The sequence below is a fragment of the Urocitellus parryii genome, chromosome 8 (assembly GCF_045843805.1).
Source record: "Urocitellus parryii isolate mUroPar1 chromosome 8, mUroPar1.hap1, whole genome shotgun sequence".
In the NCBI taxonomy this organism is placed as follows: domain Eukaryota; kingdom Metazoa; phylum Chordata; class Mammalia; order Rodentia; family Sciuridae; genus Urocitellus; species Urocitellus parryii.
The window spans coordinates 84,821,964-84,848,930 of record NC_135538.1 but is presented as its reverse complement, the minus strand read 5'-3'; the positions used below and the strand labels follow the sequence as shown (position 1 = coordinate 84,848,930).

At 30.9% G+C, this 26,967-nt stretch overlaps 1 protein-coding gene across 36 annotated transcripts in view; it reads left to right on the top strand.

Annotated features, from left to right (window-relative positions):
- Rims1 (regulating synaptic membrane exocytosis 1) overlaps positions 1–26,967 on the top strand; it is a 442,859-nt gene that overhangs the window by 262,936 nt on the left and 152,956 nt on the right. For 30 of the 36 annotated variants that reach the window (XM_026391365.2, XM_026391404.2, XM_026391390.2 and 27 more), the window contains 4 exons: positions 17,363–17,430; positions 18,219–18,329; positions 20,657–20,756; positions 24,896–25,019. In XM_026391365.2, the coding sequence (XP_026247150.2) occupies positions 17,363–17,430; positions 18,219–18,329; positions 20,657–20,756; positions 24,896–25,019 (403 nt within the window). Of the gene's footprint in view, positions 1–8,638; positions 8,670–17,362; positions 17,431–18,218; positions 18,330–20,656; positions 20,757–24,895; positions 25,020–26,967 lie in introns of those variants that run through there. The other 6 variants (XM_026391388.2, XM_026391400.1, XM_026391386.2 and 3 more) reach the window with 1 other exon arrangement.

The following is a 26,967-nucleotide window of genomic DNA, read 5'->3' as shown; positions in this document are numbered from 1 at the left end:
GATTTTGCTGTAGCTCTTGCTACTGTTTTGTATACAAGAGAGGTGGATAGAGTAAATGAAGGTGACCTAGAGCCAGGATGCTTATCCTACCTCTTGGTGAAAAATCTATTGCCTTATGAATTATGCATGTATAAGCATCAAAGACACATATTTTTAAAAGTATAAGAAATATGAGGCACTCCCCTATCTCCCTGGCAAAACCTATTTGAGGCTGTTCTTTTGCCTCCTAGGCATGAGCCACCTTTAGCAATAGGCTGGCCCACAAGAATAGCCCAAGTTCCCCATAATCACTGGTGTACTTCTGGTCTATGCTTCCCAGTGCTGGTTATGCCATTGAGCTGAGTGAGATTCCTCAGTTAGGCAAACTGCAGAGGAAAGGATCTCTTACAGAGGGCTTGGCAGAAACACTGCAGTGATTGATAATGGGACCAAATCACTTGAGGTGAGTTTTCTGGGGTTCACAAGTGAACAAGGGTCTGCTCAACTTTGTCATATTAGCCCATGGATATTGTAGTAAATTGCCATGGGTGGGGGGAATAGCAGGAGGAGCTGCCGAGCTTCTGCCTGAGTCTTTTCTCCTGTGCTAGCTTTAAGGGACCAGAGCATTTCGTCTCTCTGCCTTCAGGAAGGTAGCAGTGTCTGCCTTGTTTTAGGAAATGGTTAATCTTGGGGATGGTGGACTTTTGTGTTTGCTATACTGAGAATCACTTTAGTTTAGCACAGAGCGCTATAGATTAATGCTGTAATCAATGAGAATCTGTACACTGCAGAGATCTGTTTTGATGACAGCAGTACTTATGGCCTTGTTTAGTGTCACCATTGTATAACGTTGGACACTGCAGGCTCTTTTGCATTTGATTTAGAATGCAAGGACTACAGGAATTTAAAAAAAATAATTTGTATTTTGGTGGATATTTTTACTGTGTTGTGGATCTGCTGCCATTGCTAGGTGGAATTTAGTGATTTGATGCCAGTAGCATTTGTTTAACCATTCCAATGCTGCTGTTATTATGTTTGCTGTGTTTCTGCAGTTTCTACTACTTCATACGTTGCACTCAGGAACAGGTAAACTAAACTATAATATTAATTTTTTTGAATAAATGTAAGCCTAATGGATTTTATTGTTTAATTATCAAAAAGGCTGAGCTATTGAAATTTATCATTTAGAGTATCAGTAGAGAATAATGGCTATTTTGCTTTAAAATTGAAATTACATAAACATTATTTGAAAATGCAATGATGAACATCTAGTTGCATTATATGAAGTTATTTTTATGTTTTAAATGTATATCAGTATGTTAAATTGTATACATGTTAGTATATTTAACTCTTAGTTTCATCTGTATATAATATACAATTAATTCAGAAAGTATGTGTTTTCTTTTTCTTGATTTATCAGATTGTTCCCCTTATTATTGAATTTCACTAAAATTAGAAGGCTTCCCAACCTTTAATCTTAAAAATAAATAAGTTTATGTAGATTGTTCTTTTTCAATGTGTAGATAATGGTGTCACAGGCTTGGTTTTTCCTAATAGACCAAACTGCTTATAGAACACATCTCTGGAAATGCTTGTGTTTTCATGTGATGTTAAGCTGTGGGCTGAAGGGAAAACTGTTCAGATAAGGGGGATTAGAGAGCCCAGACACAAGAGTGGAAGAGAAGTGTAGCCTTTGGGGTCAGAGATTTGGGTGTGTGACCTTGGGCAAAAGAGGAACTTACCTCTTTTGAACCTTGTTTTCACTCTGTGTATTTGGAAAGACAGACCTGCTCTTCTCAGTAGGAATAGCACAGTATTTTTAAGTTGTTTAAGGTTGTCTGTTGATATTTTCTGTACAGAAAAAGACACTTATTAAATGTTTAAATGATCCAGTTTCCTGAATACAAGAGGGAACACAGTTTCCTGTTCTTTTACTTGTAGTGGTTTAACAGCTGAGGATTTTTTGGAAGGGAGATTATGACTTTTAAAAATTTAAGCTGCTAAATCCCTTTGCTCCATTGTAACTATTTTGCCAATAAGCAGAGAACATTTGCGGTGTCCTGAGGGCAACTGCTGTTAGACCGCACTCCTTGGGAGGGGAAGGAGGCATCACATGCTATGCTGCAGCCCCATGAGGACCTGGATGCAAAGAGGCACCCCAGCTCTCTGAGTGCCTGCCAGGGATAGGAGCTCCTTGCTGCTCACTTGCTCCCTCTCAGGTTCAGTGGGTACTGCTGAGGGCAGTTGGAGAAAGCTCCTGCCTTCCCTTCTCAGTAGATGACTTTCAAGAGGTCCACTTTCTACTAAGCTAAGGGCAAGCTCAGAATCCAGAGGATCCAAGGCAACTGGAAAAGAAGCAATCACCTCCTACTCGCTAAAGTATGAATTGGATTGCTGCCTGTCTATTGCTAGTTTATGAGTATAGAATGCATATGCTTTTGAGTGAGAACAGAAGGATTTTATTGTAAATTGCATCATGTGCTTACAGAGTGGTAATAATTGCTAGTTGATCAAGATGACAAATCTTGTGTTCATGGTTATGGGTCTTCTTAATGATAGACACCATTATCATATGAGCAAGTCAAGGCAATGATGGCCAAAGCTCCCACATATGCACAGGAAGAGTAAAAGGAAAACAATGTGATTAATTTCTCCACCAAGCTCTGAGGAACCACTCTGATTTATAGTCCCTTTACATAAATTCATGAAGGCAATAACCTTGTTATTAAAGTGATTCTCCATCATTAGAAGGGTATCTGCTCAGGTATCTTCCAACTTCTTTACTTTATGTTGCATTCTTAGAACATGGTTAGAAAGATCTTCAAGGAAAATAAGATGTTTGCATTTTCAAGTATTACTTATGAGTGTTCCTGGGAAGAGTTCCAAATGATGGAAGTCTTTTGAAAAATAAAGACAAAATTGATTTCAGTAAACAAGAAATATATATTCTTCCCTATTCTTCCCCAGATAATCCATAGACACTTTTGATAAATAAAATAAAGACATGCTGGTCTCAGCTTTCTAAGGCAAGGGAGATTAGGAAGAAGCATTTCTATTTATAAAAGTATGAGAAGTCAATGAAAAATCAATTATTTTATAATGACAAACTTAATAGTTGAGATAACTTTCAAACATTGACAATCATGCCTATAAGTTGTAGGCTAGTAAATAAATGTATTTAGATTTTTTTTATAACCTGCTTCAAGTAGGCCATCTTTTGTGTTAAGGAAGGAAATTATCATAATCTCATAATGAGTCCGTCAATTACTGGTAGAAATGTACCTCCAAATTTTGAATGCCCAGTTAATTTATGTTTGTTTTTTGTTTCAGACAAGATTTTATATGAATTCTAAGACATGGGAGATAAAATCTTACTGTGATGAACTGTAAATATATTTCAAAGCTGAATTTAGAAAAGGGGGTTGATTTCAGAAGCTGGTGGGTTCTAATAAGCATATTTTCAATGGTATAACATATGTCATCTGTCATATATTTTAGACTTATTAGTAGTTTTAAAGGTGTTATTTCCTTTTTTTAGGCAGTTGGGGGCAGGTGGACAAAAAGCTGTTAGCTTTGTAATGCTTTCCTGTATGGAATTCTTAGTCCTTGAATTTAGTTCTTCACTTTTGAGTAGATCAAGATTAGACCAATTTTTTTTATCCACTTCAATTTTTTACTTTTATTTCAGGATAATGATTTCTAATAACTTTTTTAGATTATATAAAGTTTAAAATTATTTTTCTATATTTTCCTTTTTAGAGTACATCTTTGAAATTATTGAAGGTACTCATCAAGAAGAGATATTAGCACACCCTCATATAGTATTGCTCTTGCCTTAATTTTGTTTGAAAGACTTTTCAAAATATAATTTATTAGAGTCTTGATAGCTCACAAATGTGCTTTCTGAGGTAAATTCCCTTGCTCTCCATATGTAGTCATAAAACTCATTTTCTCTGAGTATGGTTTCTTGATTTCCTAAGTGCCTGGCTTAAATAGGGATCTTAATGAAAGCATAGTACTGAGGCTGAGGACCTGCAAGGAAAGATGATTCCGGGAGCTAAAGGAAGAGCACCAAACCAGTATTGTAATGCCTCAATCTAAGTCACTCATTCATGCAGATCCTTTAACCATTTGTGTTTAATTTGGAGAGGTCCTGGGTCCTTCAGATAAATAAAGGAGCAATGGACTCTTGGCAGAAAAACACTTATAGATGCACAATTTTACCTACAATTTTAAAGAATGTATGTATCCATAAATTTAATTATAATAACAAAGTACTTAATACTCAGTGGTGGAAAAAGTCCTACTTACTTTAAGGTAAGCCATTTCTTACATACAGTTAGTAAATAAGCCCCAAACCAGCTTTAAGTTGTTCTTGCTTTAACAGTACTCTTATCACTTAATATTTTCATGGGCTATGCCATTCTACAACATAGTTAAAAAAATCTACCCAAAGATTAAAATTCCAAAAGATAAGTAAATGATGATCAGTTACATTGTTATAAACAAAGAGATCAGGAATGACTGAAAATTCAAAAATAACATTGAGTGATTTCTGAACAAAGAGAGGATTGAATGTTTCATGGACCAACATTATTTCATCTGTACCCGAAGAACTAGCCAGGACTTATTTCTGTTCAGAATAGCTTGACAGAGATTATTTCCTTTTGACAAGGGGCTTCTTAGACAATTTATTGTGATTCAGCAGGCTAAGTTTGTTTATAACAGACATTTAGTTACAGAGATCTTTCTGAAAGGTTTGATGTAGTCAATGGGATTTTACTGTAATGAGCAATTCATTGAGGTCATAAAAATAATGGGAAAATTGAGCATAGAATAAGAGCCCTCCCCCATATCTATTTAATTTAGAAGATCCTTTAGAGTATTGGTGAGAAACTCTAATGAGGAGAATACATCTTCGGAATTTCTTCTTGAAGTTGTCCCCTTTGAGTTTGCCATACTATCTTTATTTTCCACATTTGTTCTTGTTGGCTTTACAAAGCTAAATTGAAATGGATACAGTCTTCATGCTTGGGAACTTAGTTCACATCTGGATGCTTGATTAAAATGTGATGCAATGATAATTACATCAAACAAATGTCACTAAAGGCCCAAAGATTTGGAGGGGTATGTGTGTGTGTGTGTGTGTGTGTGTGTTTGTTTGTGATTATTTTTTGTTATCAAAACTATTAGTACATAATATTGAAAAACAAATAGAACTGTATCTTCTTGTTAATTATTAGAATTTTAAAGGCTAGCAAGATATTACCTTTCAGTGTTTTTATTTCTGTCAACAATAAATAATGAAAAATGACCAGGGTTACATAATACTGAGTTTCTTAAAGTTGAGTACTTAGCCATTAGAATACAGTTTAAACAATTATCCTAAGCTAAATTTTTTACAAATATATTTCAAACATAAATAACAGATATTTTATATCAAAAAGTAAATGCTACTTACATTCTTGCCAGTTAAAATAAAATAATGTTGAGTTTAGAAGGTGCTCGCTATTGGCTTGCTCTTTTATTTTAAAAATGAAGTTCAGCCTTTAATTTGATATATGCATACATAAAATAAATGTCTATGTATGTTGTGAAAGAAAAAACTGAACCATAATTTTTTCTTAATATTGGAACTGTTATAATTAGTATAATAATTTGGTATTTTTTTGAGTCCCATGTCTCAAATTTAGTCTTGCTTTTGATTAATTATGTATTTTCACTAAAATTTATATCAGTCAATATGGAAATTAGTCGCAGTATAATGATCTTATGTTGTTAAGAATGGTGGAATTTTTAGATAAAACTTAAATATGTACATTTTCATTGGGGAAAATGAGTTAAAGATTGTTGTCTTTGTGTCATTATCACTCTATGTGTCAATTGGGAAAGGTTTCTTATAAATTTATAAAATCCACATTAGAAAAAGCACTTGAAAATTATTAATTTTAATCTCACTAAAATAATAGTAAATTAAGTCTTTTAATTAAAACCTTTCAAAGAATAATTTGTTTGTCAGATCTAATGTCCCTAAATATGTTAAATATCAGTGCTAACAGGAAACAGTGCCAATTCTTTTACTAAATACCTCCTCATTTCAAATCTTAATTCAGTTACACCATCCTCTTGCTTGTTCATTTGCCTGTTCTTACTTAAGAGATATTAATTTTGGTTAAGAGTCTTTAGAAGACAATGTGGCTACTCTTGTGTCTAAAGAAGTATGCAAAGAGCACTTGGCCCTCTGTTTCCCCCTATTTGTACTGCATTCACAAAATGTCAGGAAATAGAACACGCAAAGGGAGAACATTGTATTAACAAGCATAGCTTCAGATCTTCTCATTCTGTATAGCTGAGTTTTCCCAATTAGCTTGTAATCATTGTTGCTGATTGTTTACATTATTTAAATTAAAACTTTTCTTAGGAAAATTTCACATTTATCTACCTTTTTCTTTTAAGTTTGGAAGCCTACAAAGAGTATTTTATCATGGTTTTCATAAAAGCTTACATGCTATTCATTCTTTTAGTTGTTGTCTAATGGACATTGTTCTAATATCAATATATTGCCTGTCATCCAATTGTGTTACTACATAATTGTTCAGACAGTTATGTTCACATATTGTGTTCATAGAGCTACTCATAGTACCATGGTGCTGAATGCGGGCAGACCCTTACGGTTTGTTTTATTTGTTTTTGTGTATTTTTTTTCCCTTAAGTTTTTCTACTCTTGTAAATTCTTACTCTTGTCAGTGTGCTTGGCTGTACCAACCCTTTTGTTTTTTTACAGTATGCATCTTTAGCATTGGTTAAATAACAGAGAAAATCATTTATAATTTGGACTGTAAAATTATGAGCAAGGGCCTAATGTGTTTTTTTCTAGGAATCAAGTCTAGGAGTGTAAATTTTGTTTGTTGGTTTTTGCCAAATGAGTAAGAAGCTTTTTTTATTTGTTTCTCATTCTTTGGCAAATTGATTAAGATAACTTGCTATTTACTGAATTTTGCCACTTAAGCTCTGGTTAAACTAACACCTGTACATCAATTCCATTTTAGATAGTTCCTATTGCATCAAAGATATTTTGAGATTGATACACAAAAAGAATTGATTTTAATGAAAATGGAGTTATGATTAGTTTGTATATGTTTGCATATATTTGTATTATATTTGTATCTATTCACTTAACCTGAATTAAAACATACTCAATACTAAAAATGACCTAAGGTAGCTACCAAAATATAAAAATTTAGCCTTATGAAATAAATTTTGCATAGTAAAGAAGATTAGTAGGGAAAAATAAGGGTAGAAAGGTTGCAGACTTAATCATAAAATTTCTAATAAATGCACATGCTTTGAAAAAAGTGCCATTGATTACAAAATGTACAACATCCATTACAAAAATACACCAGTTGTTTGAGTGCCCACTAATTATTTCAGATACTGACACCATAAATAAGATTATCAGTGGCTGCAGCATGATCCACGTAATTTGAGCAACATTATCAACATGGTCCATGTAGGCAAATGCCTTGATGTAATGGTGAAGGGCAATGCAGTGAAAAGAAGGGTGGAAGGCTCAAGGGGAGAGGCCTCAAAGACCAAGCTCAACTTAGATAGTTTTGTAATATAAAATGTACATGCTATCTGTATGCATTTGTAAATATTGTTCTTTACTACCATTGGTTTTGTGCTTTGACTTAAATTATTTACTTTTGTCATGAAGATCAGAGTACAGTTGAAAGGACATGCCTTCATCAGGCTTGACTGCCTTTGCACTGCAGCAGAGGTTCAGACCAGTGACCTTGCAGTGTTTTGCAACCTGGTTTCCTGTGGCAATAATTCTTAAGTTTTATGAATATGAACACTTAGGCACTTTTCTCAAGAACAATGATGAAGCATAAAATAAAATGTTCTCCAGACTTTTATACCTAGTGATTTCGCACTGCCAGTTAAGGAATTTCCAACACAAAGGGAAAGTTCTTTTATATTCCAATAAATATATACCTAAATTGTCTGTTCACATAGGCCAAGTAAAAGTGAAGGAAAAGAAGCCAAAAACAAAATTAAGATAAAACATAATAAAATTAAAAAGGCAAAAAAAAATTTACAATAACTTGCTTTGAGGGAGCTCTGGTTTTAAGACATCTGTTCATAGTACTAAAAATGTTTACTAATATAAACTAACTTTTATCCTTTTTATGCCTTAATAATATAAATAAAAGTAATAATCAGTAGCAATACCTTATACATACTTACATTTTGTCTTCTGTAACCTTACAGTTCATCTTTATTATCATTTCAATATTATTATATCACAAACCATGATAATGTTTGATCTCCATATATTTCATTTCCATGTCTTTGGGATGCAGAGGCAGGTACAAATTGATTTGGCATTCAGAATATTATTGCAAATTAATACTGTTTTGCTAAAGTTGCCTGGATCTGGATAAAGACTAGCATTTTTCTTTATCAGAGATACTTCTTCTAGAATGCGTTCTCATAATGTCTTTGAGGCAAATATGCCCAGCACTACAATTTCTTAAACCTGTGGTTAACATCTAGTCCCCAAACAATGAAAACAAATAAACCCCAATTTTTTCCACAGGGTTTCCTGGCTGGTTATTCCGAGGCTTTGCACGTGACAACCTGTTCTCCCACGTGAATGGAATACTCAGTGTCAATGTGGAAGCCTGGTCAGTTGGAAAGTTGCAGTAAAATATTTCCCTCCTGTGTACATCACTTCCCAAATTCTTATTCATGAAGAGTCATTGTGTTGGGAAAAAAAGTTTCCCTAAGATTGTCAGTTCTGTGATTTGTAATCCAAGGCACCTTACTATTCTGTACTTAGATTCTGGGGAATAAATTTCTTAGTCATTGGGCCTCAGGCCATAATTACACATGAAATTTATTCTTTTCTATTATATGTAGAAAAGTTATATAATCAATGACCTTGGAGACTTTTAATCAGACAATTTTTTTTCACCATTTATTAATGTCATGTAGTGCATTCTATATTTTCTGAAAACTATGAACATCTTATTTTATGATCCTAAAGCACAGTTGTGTCTGCACACATATGTGTGCCAGCACCTGTATGTGCATGCATTTTGTTGTTCAAACCTCTTGGGAATTTTAGTTTACCAACTCTCTCTGGGATCCATATCAGGGCAGTGCAGAGGTAAAAGGATACTTTTGCCCATAATGGTGTTTTGGGAATGTGTTTGGACCATGAAGCTTCTTGAAATCTCAAAGATCTAAATTTATGTAAACTTATATCACTTTCAAAATTAGGAAAAATTAAATTGTTGACTAATATTCATTAGCTCAAATACACTTTAATTTTGCAATGCCTGTTTCTGTAATGTAAATCCACAAAGTTTCCTGTGATTTCTCAAACACCCATAAAGAGTGACCCTGTTACATTTTTAAATTTACAGTGGTTGTTTTCTTAACATTCAATCCTATAATTGCTTTCATAATATTGTTATAAATAGAAACTAAAAAAACATAAATGTCAGGACATTAGTAATCCTATACCCTATTGGAATGTAAATATTAAAAATATATTTGGCAATTTTTGAAGATATAATGTAAGCTAGTGAAATGTTATCAAGGATATCTTGATTAATCCCACCCAGATGTAATTTTTTCACAGACTTCAACCCTTTAATAAGATATTTAAAATTTTATTTTGTAAAGAGTAAGATTTTACTTATTAGAGGTATTTAACTATAAATTTGATCTCTAGCACTTGATTTTTTCTAAAAAAATTTTTTAGAGTTCAACCTTTATTTATTTTTTGTTGTTTATTTGTTTTTATGTGGTGCTGAGGATAGAACCCAGGGCCTCACCTGTCCTAGGCGCTCTACCACTAAGCCACAACCCCAACCCTCTAGCACTTGATTTTTATATTAATCTGTATTGTATCATTCATTATGTGTTAAACTTTATTTTTAAAGTTTCTTAAAGTTCACAAAACTGGCATATCTCATTTATTTGATCTCCATGCAACTTCAGTAAGGAAAGTAGTGTTATTCCCCTTTTGTCTTATTTATTTATATAATTTTACTGGGGATTGTACCCAGGGTTGCTCTACCACTGAGCTACATCCACAGACATTTTTAGTTTTTATTTTGAGACAGGGTATTGCTAAGTTGATGGGGCTGGCCTTGAACTTGTGATTCTCCAGCTTCAGCCTCCCAAGTAACTGGGATTACAAATGTGTGACAACACAACTGTCTATTCCCCTTTTGTAAAAGAGGACAGTGTTTACAGAGATGTGGAGAGATCACAGATATTGTTCCTAATAGTTTTTAGAGTCATAAGTCTCCAACTTCAAATACAATGTTCTTTAATAAATAATAGTTTCTAAGAAATAGCAATTATAAACATAAGATATAGTGTTAATAGAGAAATTAAGACATATTCTGTGGCAATGCAAGGTTTCTAATTGTGGAGGAAAAAAGAATCTTTGTTATGTTTGTATGCCAATAAAATTGAAAGAAGTGCTTCTTGGCATAATAATTGGAAATAATATTTCTTACATATTTTTATACACTAATGAAATTTTGCATTTCTGTGTTTTTTTATAGTTTATAAAGCAATTTCACATTCATAATATCACTCTATTCTTGAAAAGAACAATAGCATAATATTGTAGGTATCTCCAGAGTTGAGGGATTATCTGAATGACACAGTTCAGTTGGAGTTTTGAGAATTCCATATAACTGCTTTGTAGAATGTTATGGTGGTAGTTTAGCATCCCAAAAATTAGCTCTCAAATTCACCAAATACATATAATCAGGAAAGTGCCACATCTGTCAAAGATGTTAATTAAATTCTTCTTTCCTGAACCAGCAACTGTGCCTCTTTTCCTGTGCTCTAAAATTATAAAACAGAGATGGCACCATAGACATTCAAGTAAATATTTAATCATTCTCTAGAGGTTGTTCAGCTCTGGGGACTCTTTTGAGTACAAATAATTTCTGAATACAAACATTTTGTCATTTTATTAATGTAATAAATAGTACATGATATATTTATTTGAATCAATTTAATAAATAAATGATTTGATTTAATTGAATCATCAAATTTACATAATTCATATACCAAACAGAAGTAATGATGTTGTGGGTTTTGTTGATAAAAATATACCACTACTAAACAAGGAATTTTAAAAGTAAAATTTTCTTTTTAAAAAAAACATTTTATGGGCTGGGGTTGTGGCTCAGAGTTAGAGCAATCACCTTGCATGCGTGAGAAACTGGATTTGATCCTTAGTACTACATTTTAAAAAAAGAAAATAAGGATATTGTGTCCACCTATAACTTAAAAATAAATATTTTTATAAACCACTTTATTTATGTATAATTGGTATACAAAAACATCTGTAATATGCAACTTAAGGAGTTTGGATATATATCCATGAAATCATCACTACAATGTATTCCATAAATATGTCTATGATCTATCTGTTATCACTGTAGTCTTTACTTATTATCAATACTTTATTTTTGTCATAAGAACACTTAGTACCTACCCTTTTAGCAAAAATTTAAGTATGTAATACAGTATCATTAACTGCAGATTAAGCTCTTAAAGATTACTAGAAGTTATTTATGTTGTATAACTGAAAACTTATAACCTTTGACATTATATCTCCATATCCTTCTCCTCCAAGCCCTGGAAATCATTCTTTTACTCTCTGCTTTTGTAAGTTTGACTTTGATAGATTTCTCTGTAGATGTTATGATGCAATATCTGTCCTTCTATGTCTGGCTTGTTTCACTTTGCTTAAAGTCTTTTTGGGTTCTCCCAATTTGTTTCAAATGGCAATATTTGGTTCTTTTTAAAGGGTAATATTTCCATGTGTATGTGCACTACCTTTTCTTAATTCATTCACCCTGTCAGTGGGCATTTAGGATTTTTCCACATCTAGGTTATAGTGACCAGTATTTCAGTGAACATGGCAGTGCAGATATTTCTTTTGGATTCTGATTTCAATTTCTACCCAGCAATAGTGTTGCTAGATCATATAATAGTTCTATTTTTATTTAATTTTCGAGTAACCTTCATACTATTTTCTATAGTGATATTATTAATTGATGTTCCCATTAACAGTATTTAAAGTTTCCAGTTTCTCCACATCTTCACCAATACTTACCTCCTTTTTCTTATTATAAGTATTCTAACAGGTGATAGGAATTTTGATTTGTGTTTCTCTGATGATTAATGATGTTCACCTTTAGTTTTGAGCATAGCTGTCATGTAAAGTGAAATTTCTAACATAAATTTAGAGAACAAATGCTCTAATGAATCCTTAATGGCTGCAGATAATGCAATTCTTCCAAGTAAGGACTCTTTTTTTTAAAAAAAAATTGCATTTTAAATTGTTAAAGAGGTTGAGCTTGAGTCAGGCAAATCTCCGTTACTAATTTTATACAGTGATTTGCCCTCAAATATGTTTAGGGAGTGAAAGTTGGCATGGACTTTCAATGATATTACCATAAAAATACTTAAGAACTAATATGTTTAGTATGCTAGGAACTTAGAATGACAGTCAATCATGAGAGATAATAATTTAATAATGAAAGACAATGTACTGATTTTGCAATGATATTCATAGCATTTACTTGTGAATATGCTTTTAATATTTCATAGATTGACTAATGCTTAAATTTAACTTTATCTCTTTCCATTTTATTTTAATGCTTAGAAATCAAGTACTGTAAGATAATATTTGTTTCTTTCCCCTGTTAACTCAAGTGAAAATTAGACTTTATGGAACTTTGCTATGAGTAAATTATTGGTGATTTATTCCAGAGTTAACTCTGCTATTGTAGATTATGAGGACACTTTCCTTTTGCAATCATGGAAGTATTTTAATAAGACTTTTAATAAATGAGGACATCATTTCATGTGATATTTTCATATATTAATCCAGAGTTAAGATTTTAACTCATTTCTCAGTTTAATTCATGTCTGTGAAATGTCGGTTACTGAAATAAATGTTCTTGTCAATTATTCAGATTAATTTACATACACATACTTATTGTAATATAGACAAATGTTATTTAATCATATCTGCTGGCCATGGGACTTGGTGTTGAAAATACTTGATCAAACTTCAAAACCTAAGATAACTTTTGTGTATGCATTACATGCAAACATTCAATAACCATATTTTTGTTCTGCACTTTTATTTGTGTATGTACTGTTCTGTATTAAAGTTAGTGTAATATTCATCTAATTGTACTTAATCCCAACACATATCTTGTGATAAAGGACTAAAAAATAAGTAAAAGGAAAAATTTTTAATAGGTTTAGGAGATAAATGCTAAGTGTAGTTCTGATTTTTGGTCTGTAAAATATACTTTCTTTTTTTTTTTTAATGAAAACAACCCATTTTATGTAGGAAGAACAATTTATTTTTAGATGACCAGGAACTCAATTATGGTTATAAATTATGAATTGTATGGGTTACTGAGTGAATATTAGAATAGATATGCATTCTGGTTTTTATCATAATTCATTATAATGATGTTAAAAATATGCTGCATATTTCTTCTGGAGACGGGCCAGAAGATTAACTTTTCTAATACTTTAAGCAGTGTGCTAATTTGGTGTAGTAACTTTTCCTTTGCTATATGTACATTAAGTATATGTTCCACTTGAGAAAGTATATATGTCAGGTAAATTTTTAAGTATTTAATATGTGAAATTAGAGTCATGGTTTGCATACAGTTTTAACATACATGTTCCACCAAGCACCTGCATTGTTTGGAAGGTATTTTGGTTCAGTTGGTCATATTGAAATTCACTGTGCTTTGACACAAGATACCAAAAAATAGAAATTTTAAATCATAAAGATCCAGGTTTATGCATTGTTAAACAGTCTAATCATAGTGACCTGGGTTTAGGAAAAAATAGTCCTCTTTACAGAACACTTGTGTGCATTAGCTGACAAGTGATTTATTTTACTTTTGCATTGAAAATAGATTTGTACATTGAAAATGCATGGTGCATTGAAATTTGTGGAATGAAAGATCTATGCTAACCAGATTTAATTAGCCTGCTTTTTATACAGGGGCAGAGAACAAAACTATTTTAAAATTCCTCACAAAAATAAGCTCAAAATTATAATGCTTCTTTGAGCATGGCTAATTATAAAGTTGAACTATTTCAGTAGACACAACAGACTTATATGCTTCCTGATTCTGGATTAATGATAATAGCAAATTAGTTTCTTTAGAATTATATTGAATATTAGAGCCAAGATGTTTTTGTATTGATTCCATAAGCAAATACCATAAATTTATCATTTTGAAGTTATGCCAACTAGAAGTCAATATCATTAATCATCTATTAGAAAAATAATCAAGGAAATGGTTTGTAGTAATGAAATATTTGATTATGAATATTTTAGGAGAAGGTTTTGTTAGGTGCTGCTTATACCATTAATAATAGGAAAATGTAAATTGTGAAGACAAATTAGAGAAATTAAAAGTTAAGTGTCTTTCAAACAGTAATTATATGGTTAGAAGAAACATAATATAAAATAACATATTTAGATTTTAATATGTAACATGTAATTTTTGTAAGATTTTAAAAACAATATTATTTAATAAGTGATAAAATTAATAAAAATATCACAATATTAAGAGGTATAAATTGTATACTAAATATTGAACTTTATTTTTTTAAAATTTTTTATTTATTTTAATTAGTTACACATGACAGTACAATGATCTTGACATATCATACATTTGAATCAGATGGGATATAATTTCTAATTTTTCTGAATGTACAGGTTGCAGAATCATATTGGTCATGCAGTCATATATATACACACAGTAATAATAATGTCTATTTCATTCTACTATTCTTCCAACCCACCCAACCCCTCCCCTCCCTTCCCCTCCCATCACTTCTCTCTACCAATCTAAGGTAACACTATTCTTTATTTTTCTTGTCTCAAATTGAACTTTATACATTTACATTTGTTATCAATATTTAATTGATGTTTACACTATTATATATGGCCAAAATAGGCAAAAAATAAATAAATAGCTGCAAACTCTGTAGCATTCATATTACAGAATAGTGTAAGTTCTAGTGCTGGATACACATTAGAATCTCCTGGCAAACTGTATAGATACTTGTATGTAGATATAGTCATATGTCTGTCCCTCCCTCCCTCCCTCCCTTCCTTCCTTCCTTCCTTCCTTCCTTCCTTCTTTCTAACCAATTTGATGAGACTCTTCATTCAAGGTGATTCCCCTGAAAAGCTCATAGATGATAATAGTATCTGTGCTTTCATAATAAGGTGTGCAAAATAGCATGGCTGAATTTTACCAGAAGCATCAGCTTTTGGTTCTTTGCCTATGAAGAACACTTTTTGCACAGCAAATATTTGTCTGTATCTATTTAGGACAATGTGAATAAAACAGAGCTGAATCACCATATAAGGCATGGGGGCATGAGCCAGAGAAAGATACCAAGAAGTGTAATTTTTAAAGTTTAAGAAAAATTTTTGAGGGATATGAAGAACTATTGTTTGCTTGAAAAAAATAGGGTGATTTTTGTTATTATTTTAGCTTCAAAGACTTCTTAAAGCAACTTTCAGTTTCATTAGTATTTTTTTTTCTTCAGGGAAATTGAATCACCTTCCCACCAACGTCTCAGTGGTTCAATTACTTTATCACTGTTTAGAAATGAATCAGCATTTAAGATATTATCAGGCCTTTTTACTAAGTATGTGAAATTTTAGGGAGAAACTTGTAAAAATTGCAATAATTACCTTTTGAACAGTAATATTTGTATTAATAGAATTTCAATTTTAACACTGTAGTTTTTTCGAGATGAACTAACGAAAAAACTACTTTAAGAAGTAGAGGATAGGAAAGGTAGCAGAATACAACAGTTACTAATAGGGCATTATATAAAAATGTGGATGTGTAACCGATGTGATTCTGCAATGTGTATTTGGGGTAAAAATGGGAGTTCATAACCCACTTGAATCTAATGTATGAAATATGATATGTCAAGAGCTTTGTAATGTTTTGAACAACCAATAAAAAATAATATATGTGTACTTTAAAAAAAAGAATAATTGCATAAAGTTTTACAAGCAGCAAATAAATACCAAAGAGAAATATCTTCCTTTTGCATCTTCCTTACACTCCATTAACTGAAGTGGTCCAGTAGAAATACTCTCTGATATTAAGCCATGTATACATATTAAGGATGTGAATTTGAGAAACAAACAGATTCCATATGAAGTAATTTTTAATAGAATAATTTTTAGTGCAATTTCAAATGTTAACCCCTACATAGAGTATACTACTATTATTCACATGAATATTTGTGTAATATTTTAGTATTTAGTATCGATAACATTTGCCTTCAGCCTTTCTAAGATTTATAAAAGGAAAAGAAAAGCAACTACTAATAAATTGAAGAGTATGGATTTTTTTTTGCCTGTAGATTTTATACATCTAAAAAATTTATTTCCTTTTACATGCTGTACCTTTCATTGCCTATCATCTATGAAAAATTATTTACTCATGGCCTGTTCAGTCTTGGTCAGTCATATTTCCCCAAGTTAGCTAGCTTTGTATCTCAGTGTCAGCTGACTTACTCGTTTCTTTGGAGATCCATGGAAAAAAAAATTTTTATTGAATTAATCTGATACTTAAAATATAAAAGTTCATTTATTCCCCTGATTTCCTAATACATGTTCTCATATAGGTGTCCCACTTTTTATTGCCTTTTTTTTCATTCAAATATTGAAAACATGGTCTCTTAATTTTTCTTTCAAATGCTTACTTTGTGGTTTTATTAAAATTGGTGTGTACTGTGTCATTTGCATTCTTTTACCATTTTTCTTGACATTTAATAATAACTAATAAACATATTTCATATTTTTCAGTATATGAGGAAAGGTAGGAATAAGAAAATTATTTTTTGAAAAATATGTTATAGTTCAGAAGTGTAGAAAGGGAGACAAATTTTAATACTTTCAGTTCAATAAATGTAATTTTAGGCGTCACCACTAGATGGCAGGATGTGACTTGGAATGGAAAGCTTTGAATGTTGGAAAAGCACATTAACCCTGTTCTTCCCTGTATGTTTATGTGTCAGTGTTACTAGGCTTATTTGGGGGCAGTGGGGGTGGGGGGTGGGAGTAGCCCTTCTATTTCAGGAAGTATGTTTGTAGAACATATTTATTCCAGTGACTCTAGTCCCAACTTTTCACAACACATGTATCATTCTGGGATGTGTAAACTCAAGATTACAATATTCTTAACACTTTATAGATTGAAGAGGTAATACTTCAATCTCCACTTTAACACTATCACAATTTTGTTTTTTTCCTGCTGTGCAGGTGACTTGGATTATTACTGGTTGGATCCTGCCACGTGGCACAGCCGGGAAACATCACCTATTAGTTCGGTAAGTTTTCTGGTAATTGAGTGTTTGCAATTCAAGGACTATTTATACTTTATCCATGGTCTTATATATACTGGTGAAAATGAGTCCTGCACCATTATATGTTCTATGATCGCAAATGTTAATTTCATTTGGCATTGCAGTTTTGAAGAAAAAATTAGTTGACACTGAATAATTATAGCAAATTGTGTATTAAGTAAAAAAATTATTAAATCATGACTACCACCGTACATCTTCCTTTAGCAACAGTACACTATAGAGTATTAGTTGTTTACCCTTGTGATCCTATGGCTGCCTGAGAGCTAAGCTCACTGCTCTTGCTTATCATCTCAACAGAGGACAATATTATATCACTAATCCTAAAATAAATCAAAATTCAAAGTATAGTTTCTACCAAATATGTAACACTTTTGCACCATTGTGAAGTTAAATTTATAAGATGAACCATTCTAATGATTTAAGAATGGACACTGTATTTGATTAAGGATAGTATCAGCATTAATAACAAAAAAATTTTCTTCATTTAAGCAGACATTTTAAAATAAATTAATTGCTTTTAAATTTTGATTAAGAGATATATTTAGTTGCTAAGTACTTTCAGAATCATTGAGTATAAGTGTCTTTTGTAAATAAAAAGTAAGTCTAAGTGAAAAATATTGTAAGCCAAGGATGAAGTTCCTAAGAATAAAGAATTCCCTCTAGGGTATCTTTTAACTGAGGAAATCACATCATGGTAACATGTGTCTATAGAAAAAAAAAGTTGTTTACTTTTTAAATTTTGCATTTAACAGCATCCTGTAACGTGGCAGCCATCCAAAGAGGGGGACCGATTAATTGGACGTGTTATTCTTAACAAAAGAACAACCATGCCCAAAGAATCGGGTGCATTACTGGGTCTGAAAGTAAGTATGCTGGTTTAGAATATTTCTTAAAGGGTGAATTACAGTACAGACTGCAGTCAGCAAAATTTCTGACAATGATTTTTTTCTTTTTTTTGTATTGAGAATTGGACTTAGTTTTGCCTCACTAATGAGCTATATCCTCAATCCTTTTAATTTTTATTTTGAGACAAGGTCTCAGTAAGTTGCTCAGGGTCTTGCTAAGTTGCTGAGGCTGGCCTCAAACTTGTGATGCCCTTGCCTCAGCCTCCCAAGTAGCTGGGATTACAGGCAAGCATCACTATGCCCAGCAATGATCTTTAAATATATTCCTCTCTTCTTCAAAATGAAATCTCTCTAGTGAATATAGCTTGTCTTATGTGTAATAGTTTTCCTAGGTTAGTAGTTTTCAATCATTTTTGTTAATATAATACAAATGTATTAAAAATGCAATAGAACATAGGAAAACTATTTGTCTCTGGTTATTAAGGATAAATTTTACATTAAAAAGATTTTAATGGAAGGCAGTAAACTTAGATAAAATGTGGACCATTATTATATGTTAAGCAGCAATATAAAACTTCAACAAGGAAATTATTTTCTAATAATAGTAATATTTATGATAATACTAAAAGAAGAAAATATATCTTTTAAAAATGTCCTCTATCCATGCATGGATGGTGGAAGGAGACCCTCATCATTATACAAAATACATGTATGAAGATGTCAGTTTGGTGTCAGCATATCTTGTATTCAGAAATATGATAAATTTTGGTATAAAGGTGTATTAAGAATTGTAAGGCAAATAATAATTATAATGAGAGAGCTCATGTAAAATAATAAAAAATAAATAAATTAATTAAAATGTCCTCTAACAGATATAAGAATCTGATAGATTACAAAAGATTATTGTTTTCTGGAAAAGTCTATGCACACATTTGCATAGGTATCTTGTATTATATGTGTGCTTATGTATATGCATTATATAGTTTTGCTTTCAGTTACTTAAAGAAATAAATATTAAAAAATGTTACTTTAAAACTATTATTTGTCAAGAGGTTGTACATTAATACAACTGGCAGTGAGCTCACTAATATAGCATTTGTCTGGCATGCATGATCCCCCAACCCTGAAAAACAAGAAAGAAAGTTCATGTACTCAAATGATATTATTAGCATTAATTTCTCTTGCTGTGAAATAATTCTGATCACCTCTATTACCTCTATTAATGGGTATGTTTATAAGAACTGTGAATCAACTTCAATCTTTGGTAATACCTACTTTTTTATTTTCAAAATCTAATTTTAATTCAGACTGAACAAACAAGCAGAAAAATGAGAAGGCTAACTGTTTTAGCAGACACAGATGTATCAAGTGTAAAATGGTGGGTTATTAACACAACTAATTGTGTTCTTATTTTCAAGCAACCCTTTTATATACAAGTTTCCATTAGTTGGATAAGGATTTGACATTAAGTAAAAATACTACTTAAATAGGGCTGAGGTTGTACCACTTCATAGTAAAAGTATTAGAAAAGTGATCCTCAAGGTGTATTTGTCACAAAGCAGATGAAAACTTGAATGACAAATATCTAGTAAATTTGCTAGTCAAAAAAAAAAAAGTCAATGCACTTTTAATTGTGTATTTGAGGCCCCTGCATTGGGAAAAATTAAACCTAGAGTTTCTCACATATATTTTAGATGTAGCAGAAAAGCCACATTAAAGTATTCAATAGTGATATAGCTCAGACTTTGAAGGTCAGGTAACCTCAAATATCTGTTTCTGATGAGAAGGTCAGCACATGGTCAGATGCATTTAGACTGTACACTTTGCACAGTGGTAAATTACTTCCAAAATGTAGCCTGATCTTGGTAGGAATTCCTAGTCTTTATGGTTGTAGGCCTACTATATTAAACCACAGATACACAAAGGAGACTGAAATCTGATTTGACAATGGGGTATTATCTTCACATAGAAATAATGATTCAAGTGGTAAGAATGTGTTTAGAAGATTTTAAAAAATCCTAAACAATGTTAAACACTTGCTGTTTGATATAAGTCAGAGAGACGAGGCACCTGTCTTCCAAATGCATACATTATTTTTGGTGTCTTGTTATTGTTAGGTTAGTGTAAGAAATCAGTAAACAAATTTCCTTAGGGTACATGGTCATCACAAATATAATGAAATATCTTCTTTTCAATATTATGCTGCCAGTTTCTTTAATTAAAAAGATATTGTACTTCACTAATGTTCTCACACTTAATTGTAAAACATTATAAAATACTTTCTCAAACTAATAAAGTTGTATTTCATATGAATCTTAAGAACTTATAACTTTGTAATCATCCAGGTTGTTGGAGGAAAAATGACTGACTTAGGACGTCTTGGTGCTTTCATCACCAAAGTAAAGAAGGGTAGCCTGGCAGATGTAGTTGGACACCTGAGAGCAGGTAAAGCTTCTTTTTTACATTCAAACATGCTATCAATGCATGGATTGGAAGATTTCAATTTGGGATGATTTATTTACATATTACATTTATACCACTAATTAATTTTAATGCAAAAATAAAGCTTTTTTTTTCCTAATAGAGACAGGAATGTGATTTCCATAAGGAACTATACATAAGTAGCAATCTGTAGAGATTGAGTAGGAATATTTTTATTTATGTAAAACACAGAGATGCAAAATGCTGAAGTATTATTTTTGTAGATGACTTTATAGTATTGTTGCCAGACTTCAAATCTAAAACAGTTTAGCTTTTTAAAAGAAATTCCACCTCATTATTTACAGTAATTACTAAAACTTTTCACAGAATCCCCAAACAATTATTTAGGAACAGTATTTTTCATAAAACATAGATATAGTCACATTTATGATGCATATTACATAATAAAATATTCTTAATTAAAATGAGACATATTGTACTCATGCAAAAGAGCCACTATTTAGTATTCAGAAATATGTATTGCTCTGTAACTTTAACATGGCACAATAAAATCGTATAATATATTCAAATGTGCTATATGTCCAGTAGCAACACTTTTTAAAATATATTTTTGGTAAATTATTTTATGTTCATTTTAGTTAAAATCACATTAACCTACTTCTTTGACTTCACTTCAGAGTTGATTATTAACAACCTATAATACATAGAGAACATTTCCAGCCTGTATTTTCTATCTTGATAACTTCAGAAAAATATTCTAGGAGTCTTACAGACTTCTTGATATGATTACAGAAATCGGTTCAAAATCATTTCAAGTTTTGTTTTTTCTTTGATAGGGACCTTCTATATTAGGTATTATATAAGGAGAAAATCCAAATTGAGGTTTTTTTTCCATTTACTGTATGACTTTGAAGATGTGTAGCAGTACGGTGTACTGGTTGGTATACCATTGTTTCTAATCAAAGACTAGTCATTGATTCAATAAGAAAGTAAGTCAATTAGGGATGACTATCTTAGTAAACTGAATTATTGTACAAAACTCAAAATATACTCCAAAAAAGTATGAAAATCTGTGGTGGATAATATAATATAACTTTAACTACAGAAAATTGAATTTGTAGATCAGATTATAAACATAGTATCTTTTGATTTTGTACTTTTGTTTTAGTAGATGATTACTTGGAAGAAGTCAATTCAGGAGTTGTTCTGTATAATATACCTCTTAGTGATTAATTTCATTTATTTAACACCCATGGGCTGAGAAGTTAAAAGCTCAATTAAGATAACTATAAAACTCATCAGTGTACATTTTACTTACAGCAGTTTATGTATTTGAAGCAACTAAAGCTTTTTAATAGATTTGATCATATAGTCTGACTTAAATTTTAATACAGGATTGATTTTTCTTTTGTTTGCATATAAAAATTGCTGGCCTATAAAAAACTAAAACACTATTTTTTTTCCATTCATTTCACTTCTGGCATTTGGAATCTTGCTATAATCTTGCCAGAACTTTCTGCAGCCCTGCTCTCCTTCAAGTTCATTCATGCACTTCATTGCTATTTGGCCTAACCATCTAAAACATAGAGGCACTGCTTATTAAGATTCTTCATGTCTCTTGGTCATTCTTTGTTCAAGTCAAAGCTTGGTGACTATCTCCTGCTAACACTTTCCACTCCCAGTTAAGTCAGTCTTCCTGGCAAGCTGTTATTACCTATATATAAGATGTGATCAGTGCCTCTGGTCTACCTGATTTCTCTTTTGCTCTGCTGATGAAGTCTTTTGCATTCTTCAAAACTCATCTCAAGTTGTCATAGTTGAAAAGAGTCCTGATACTCACTTGAAGCAATAATTTAATCATTATTTCTCTGGAGCCACCTTTCTCTATCTCTGTTTCTTGAATGAACTGCTATCCTTGCATAAGACAAATTTTATTAAAGTTACTTGCTTACATATTATTTCTCTACCACCAAATACAAAGACAGAGAAAGGGTCAATATTCTGTTTGTACCCTCACTGTCTATATCCCTGCCTGAAAAGATTATTCATATATAAGTAATGGTAAAAAAGGACTTTCTGGTTTAGGAGTTGTTGATTTATAAATAAAAAATAATCACATGTATTAATTTAATTTGATATTAAAAGCTGTGCTTCCATGTTGCTGTCTATAAACAGGAGGATTTTATAATACAGTACTTTTGTAAAATATTGATTGCAACTCATTATTGGATAGCATAATTAATTTAATTGTTTATATTCATTATTTTTTAAAAAACTGAAATACATAATATTTTTAAAATCTAAAACATAATAGGAACTATCAGGGTAAGTATTGTTTTGTAAACTATTTTCTAGCATGTAAATGTATGTATATATACATATGCATACATGTGTACATATTATTGTTATATATGTGTACTGAGTCATGATATAAATTTTCTTTCCTTGGTAAAAAAAATTTGATAAAACTCCTGATATGCTATAATCTGTAATTATTTTTTCCTTTTTAAATTTTTTTAAATAATGAAGTAGATTCGTTGACTATTTGAAAAACTTTTTTTCTAGGTAACTGCTTAGAGAAATTATTTAAATATTGTCAACAAGAATACTGTTTACCAAATCAAAGCAGCACATGATGTGCTTTTTCAACATTTACTTTCTACTTTCAAGTAACCTGAAAGAAAAAAAAAATAGTTACTTTAAAAACAGTCCTAGTAAAACATGTTTTTTTGTTGTAAAAAAATGACCTAACCAAAACTAAAGATTTCATGTTTAGTCCAAGTTTTAAAATTGGTAACAATATTGATTCCTTAGATAAGCACATGGTTACTTAGCCCCTAATATGTTCTAGATACTGAGAACAACAAAATAAGCATCCAAACATTCAGATGCCTCCACATGCCACCAAGGCTGTGGTAGTTCAGCTGTGAAACCAGAGTTTTGAGATGAGACTAGACTCCCCTCTTCTCCAATTTCCTCTGGGTTCTTGTCTCACTAATTTTGAAGAATAAAATTTATGGATGATCATGGAAGGAAAAAGTAAACAGAGCAGAAATGGAAGAGTAAACTGAGCAGGATTTATTTAAGCAAGAAGAGATATAACTCCTGCCATGCTGGCGGGGGCCTGATAGCAGAAAAACTCATTTTGGTGTGGTTGAATGGGGCCCTCACTGCTTGGTCATTTTGCTGTCTATTTAATCTTCATTCAACTGAGCCTTCTGTTGTCTATTGAAGGGGGCTAGAACTATCTGGGAACTAAAAATATGCTAAATATTTATGAGAACAAATCTTTGTTTGCAAATGATTTATGGTGAAAATTCTAATCAAAGTAATAACGATTAGTCATTAACCTCCATTTTTTAACGCAGCATCATACTATATTTCTTAATGAATTTTGAACTATTTAACAAACTAAGTAGTATTTTATATTTTTGATTTTTAAAAATATTTTTATATTTGTACTTTGACATTCACTATATATCATGTATATAATGTACATGTTTTGAGCATCTGGAATTGGGTTAACTGTCATGCAAGTTTTACATCTGCTTGCTTCGTAACTTTGCCATAGCTACCTGTGTTACCCTGTGGGTGTGAATTCAAATCCTTTCATGCATTTTTATTCTGTTATGCATCTGGTGAAGACAATGAAGTGTGATTTATAACTGAAAAATTCATGCTAACAAATGTTAATCGCTATTTTTACCAAAATAAAAGAAGATTTATGCAGTTTAATAAGAATCATACATAGAGTTGCTTACATTTATTATATGGAGGGCATGCTGCTAATTATTATTTTCTAATGTTTCCAAAATAGGCTGTGCTAAATCCATCCCATAGCATGAGATTATTTTTATATTATTTCTGGTATATCTCAAAAGATAAAGGCAGTTTTATATTGTACTGTTTTCAATGACCAGTAATATTTTGGGAGAAAAAAAGGAAAACATGAAAACAATAAAGGTGTTCAAAAAAACCTTTAATTCACATTATATGCCAATCAATTTGCTTTTAAGAGCAGAGCCTAGGAAATTAAATTATTTGTATATGTTTTGCATTTCTTTGTTAAAAAAAAGAGAAAAGATAAGAAAAATAAAACAGAATATATAAGGTAAAAAAATACCCTTTTTTTTAAATTCAAGGGGATGAAGTTCTAGAATGGAATGGTAAACCCCTGCCGGGAGCTACAAATGAAGAAGTTTACAACATTATTTTAGAATCAAAATCAGAACCTCAAGTTGAAATTATTGTTTCAAGGCCTATTGGGTAAGGCTAAAAAAACTTGCTTCTTAAGTTTAGTAAATTACATGTATTAGTAGGGTTTTTAAAAGAAGTTTATACATTCATACAGTACATGTTAACATGGATAGTTTTTTCATCAATTATGGGCATACATTTTAGTTTTTTAAAATTTCTCAATTTTTAAAAACTGGACTACTGAATATTTTTACTACATGTTAGAAGCTCCATAATCTAACAATTGTAATATCAAAAAGTATCAATATATATTTTTCAAAATTGAAATAAAAAGTGATTTTTTTTTTTAGTAGCAGAACTTATTTTCAGAAATTCTAATTTAAGGAGTAGTATTTTCTTTAAAAGGAATGAGTAGCAAACTCATCTTATGATATTTAAAATATTAATGATTTTATATGTCTTCATGAGATTTTTGCTATTCTACAAAGAACAAAATATTTTTTCTATATCTTTACCAATTGGGTAGTTCCCAATTAAAATCAAGGAAATATTTTGATATTTGACTTATAATAATTAATCATAGTAATTGGTATCATTTTTAAAACCTTAATTTTAAACATAATTTAATTATCTATAACCAATAGAATACTTTCTATATCTATATATTTCCCCTATTGTTAGCTTTTTCTAGCAAAACTGCAAAGTCCAGAATAAATATTCATTTTGCAAGTCTATAATTTTTAGGAGGCATCTTGTACCATCTCATCATAGTTGGCTTAATGTTTGAATGTATTCTTGGAAATAATTCTTTTTTTCCTATTCTCCAAGATATTATAGAGCCATTAATTCAGACTTTTTATGTTGGAAGACTGCTAACCTTAATTTTTGTTGTCCTCATGAATATATGTCAATGCAAAACATACAAGAAAATATAATAATCCTAATTTCAAAGGAATGAAAATGTCTAATCATATACCAAAGAACATCAATATATATAAAACTCTAAAATAAAGGCAAACTTATAACCAGTTTTAAGTCATTAGGAGACATTGAAGACCTTTGCAAAAGTACAGTTCCATGTAGATATTTAAAATAACTCTATGATTTATGATAGTTTTACATGACATATGTTCTATTGCTGAGGTAAAAATGAGACTGGAAAAGAGGTAAGTAAATTGGAAAATGAATCAGAAGTTATTTAAAAATAAAATTTAAAATGAAGCTCTGCACACATTTTCAAATACTTTTAAATATATATATATATAGTGGTTTAAAAGTAATAAGCAAAAATATCATTGATTATGGTGATTTAAGAAACCAACAGACAATTAAAGTAGACTGGAATAACATTTTTATTTTTCTATGAAAACTACTTAAAGCAATGATCATCTACATAGCCAAACTCTAAACTATTATGGATTATGGAAATCAAAAAAATATGGAATACAAAGATTATATTTGAAAAAGAATCAAAGCTGGCTTCAACTTTCCAGTGATTGTATTATTGGAATAATTCTAGAGATATTTTAACAATGGGGTTTAATGTAGTTCTGTTCAGCAACTATAATTAAATTCAAAATGCAAATATTTATTCATAATTTATTTACATAATGATTTCAGGAATGATTGGCACAGTTTATGAGACATTAGCCATCTTGAGGTATTGACCATTTGGGAATCCACCAAATATAATATCCTTAAACGTTGGTGCTTATAACTGATATTTAAACTCCTTTACCACATAACTTGAGAGTAGAACTGATTAAGAAGACCTGTATAAACATCATGGGAAAATTTATGTGTGAAAATGTTACTAAAGTATTTAGCATTAAATAAATTTTGATTCAAAATCACTTTAACTTTTTAATAATTTCTTCCCCGTCCTTCTTTCAATGATGAATAAAATACAAAGTCTATAACTTGCTTAAGGGTTCTAAATTCTAATTTTGTAATTGGCTATGAGGCTGCTTTTCAAAGAAATCATACTATTTAAAAATTATTGATTGTGAATTTTTTA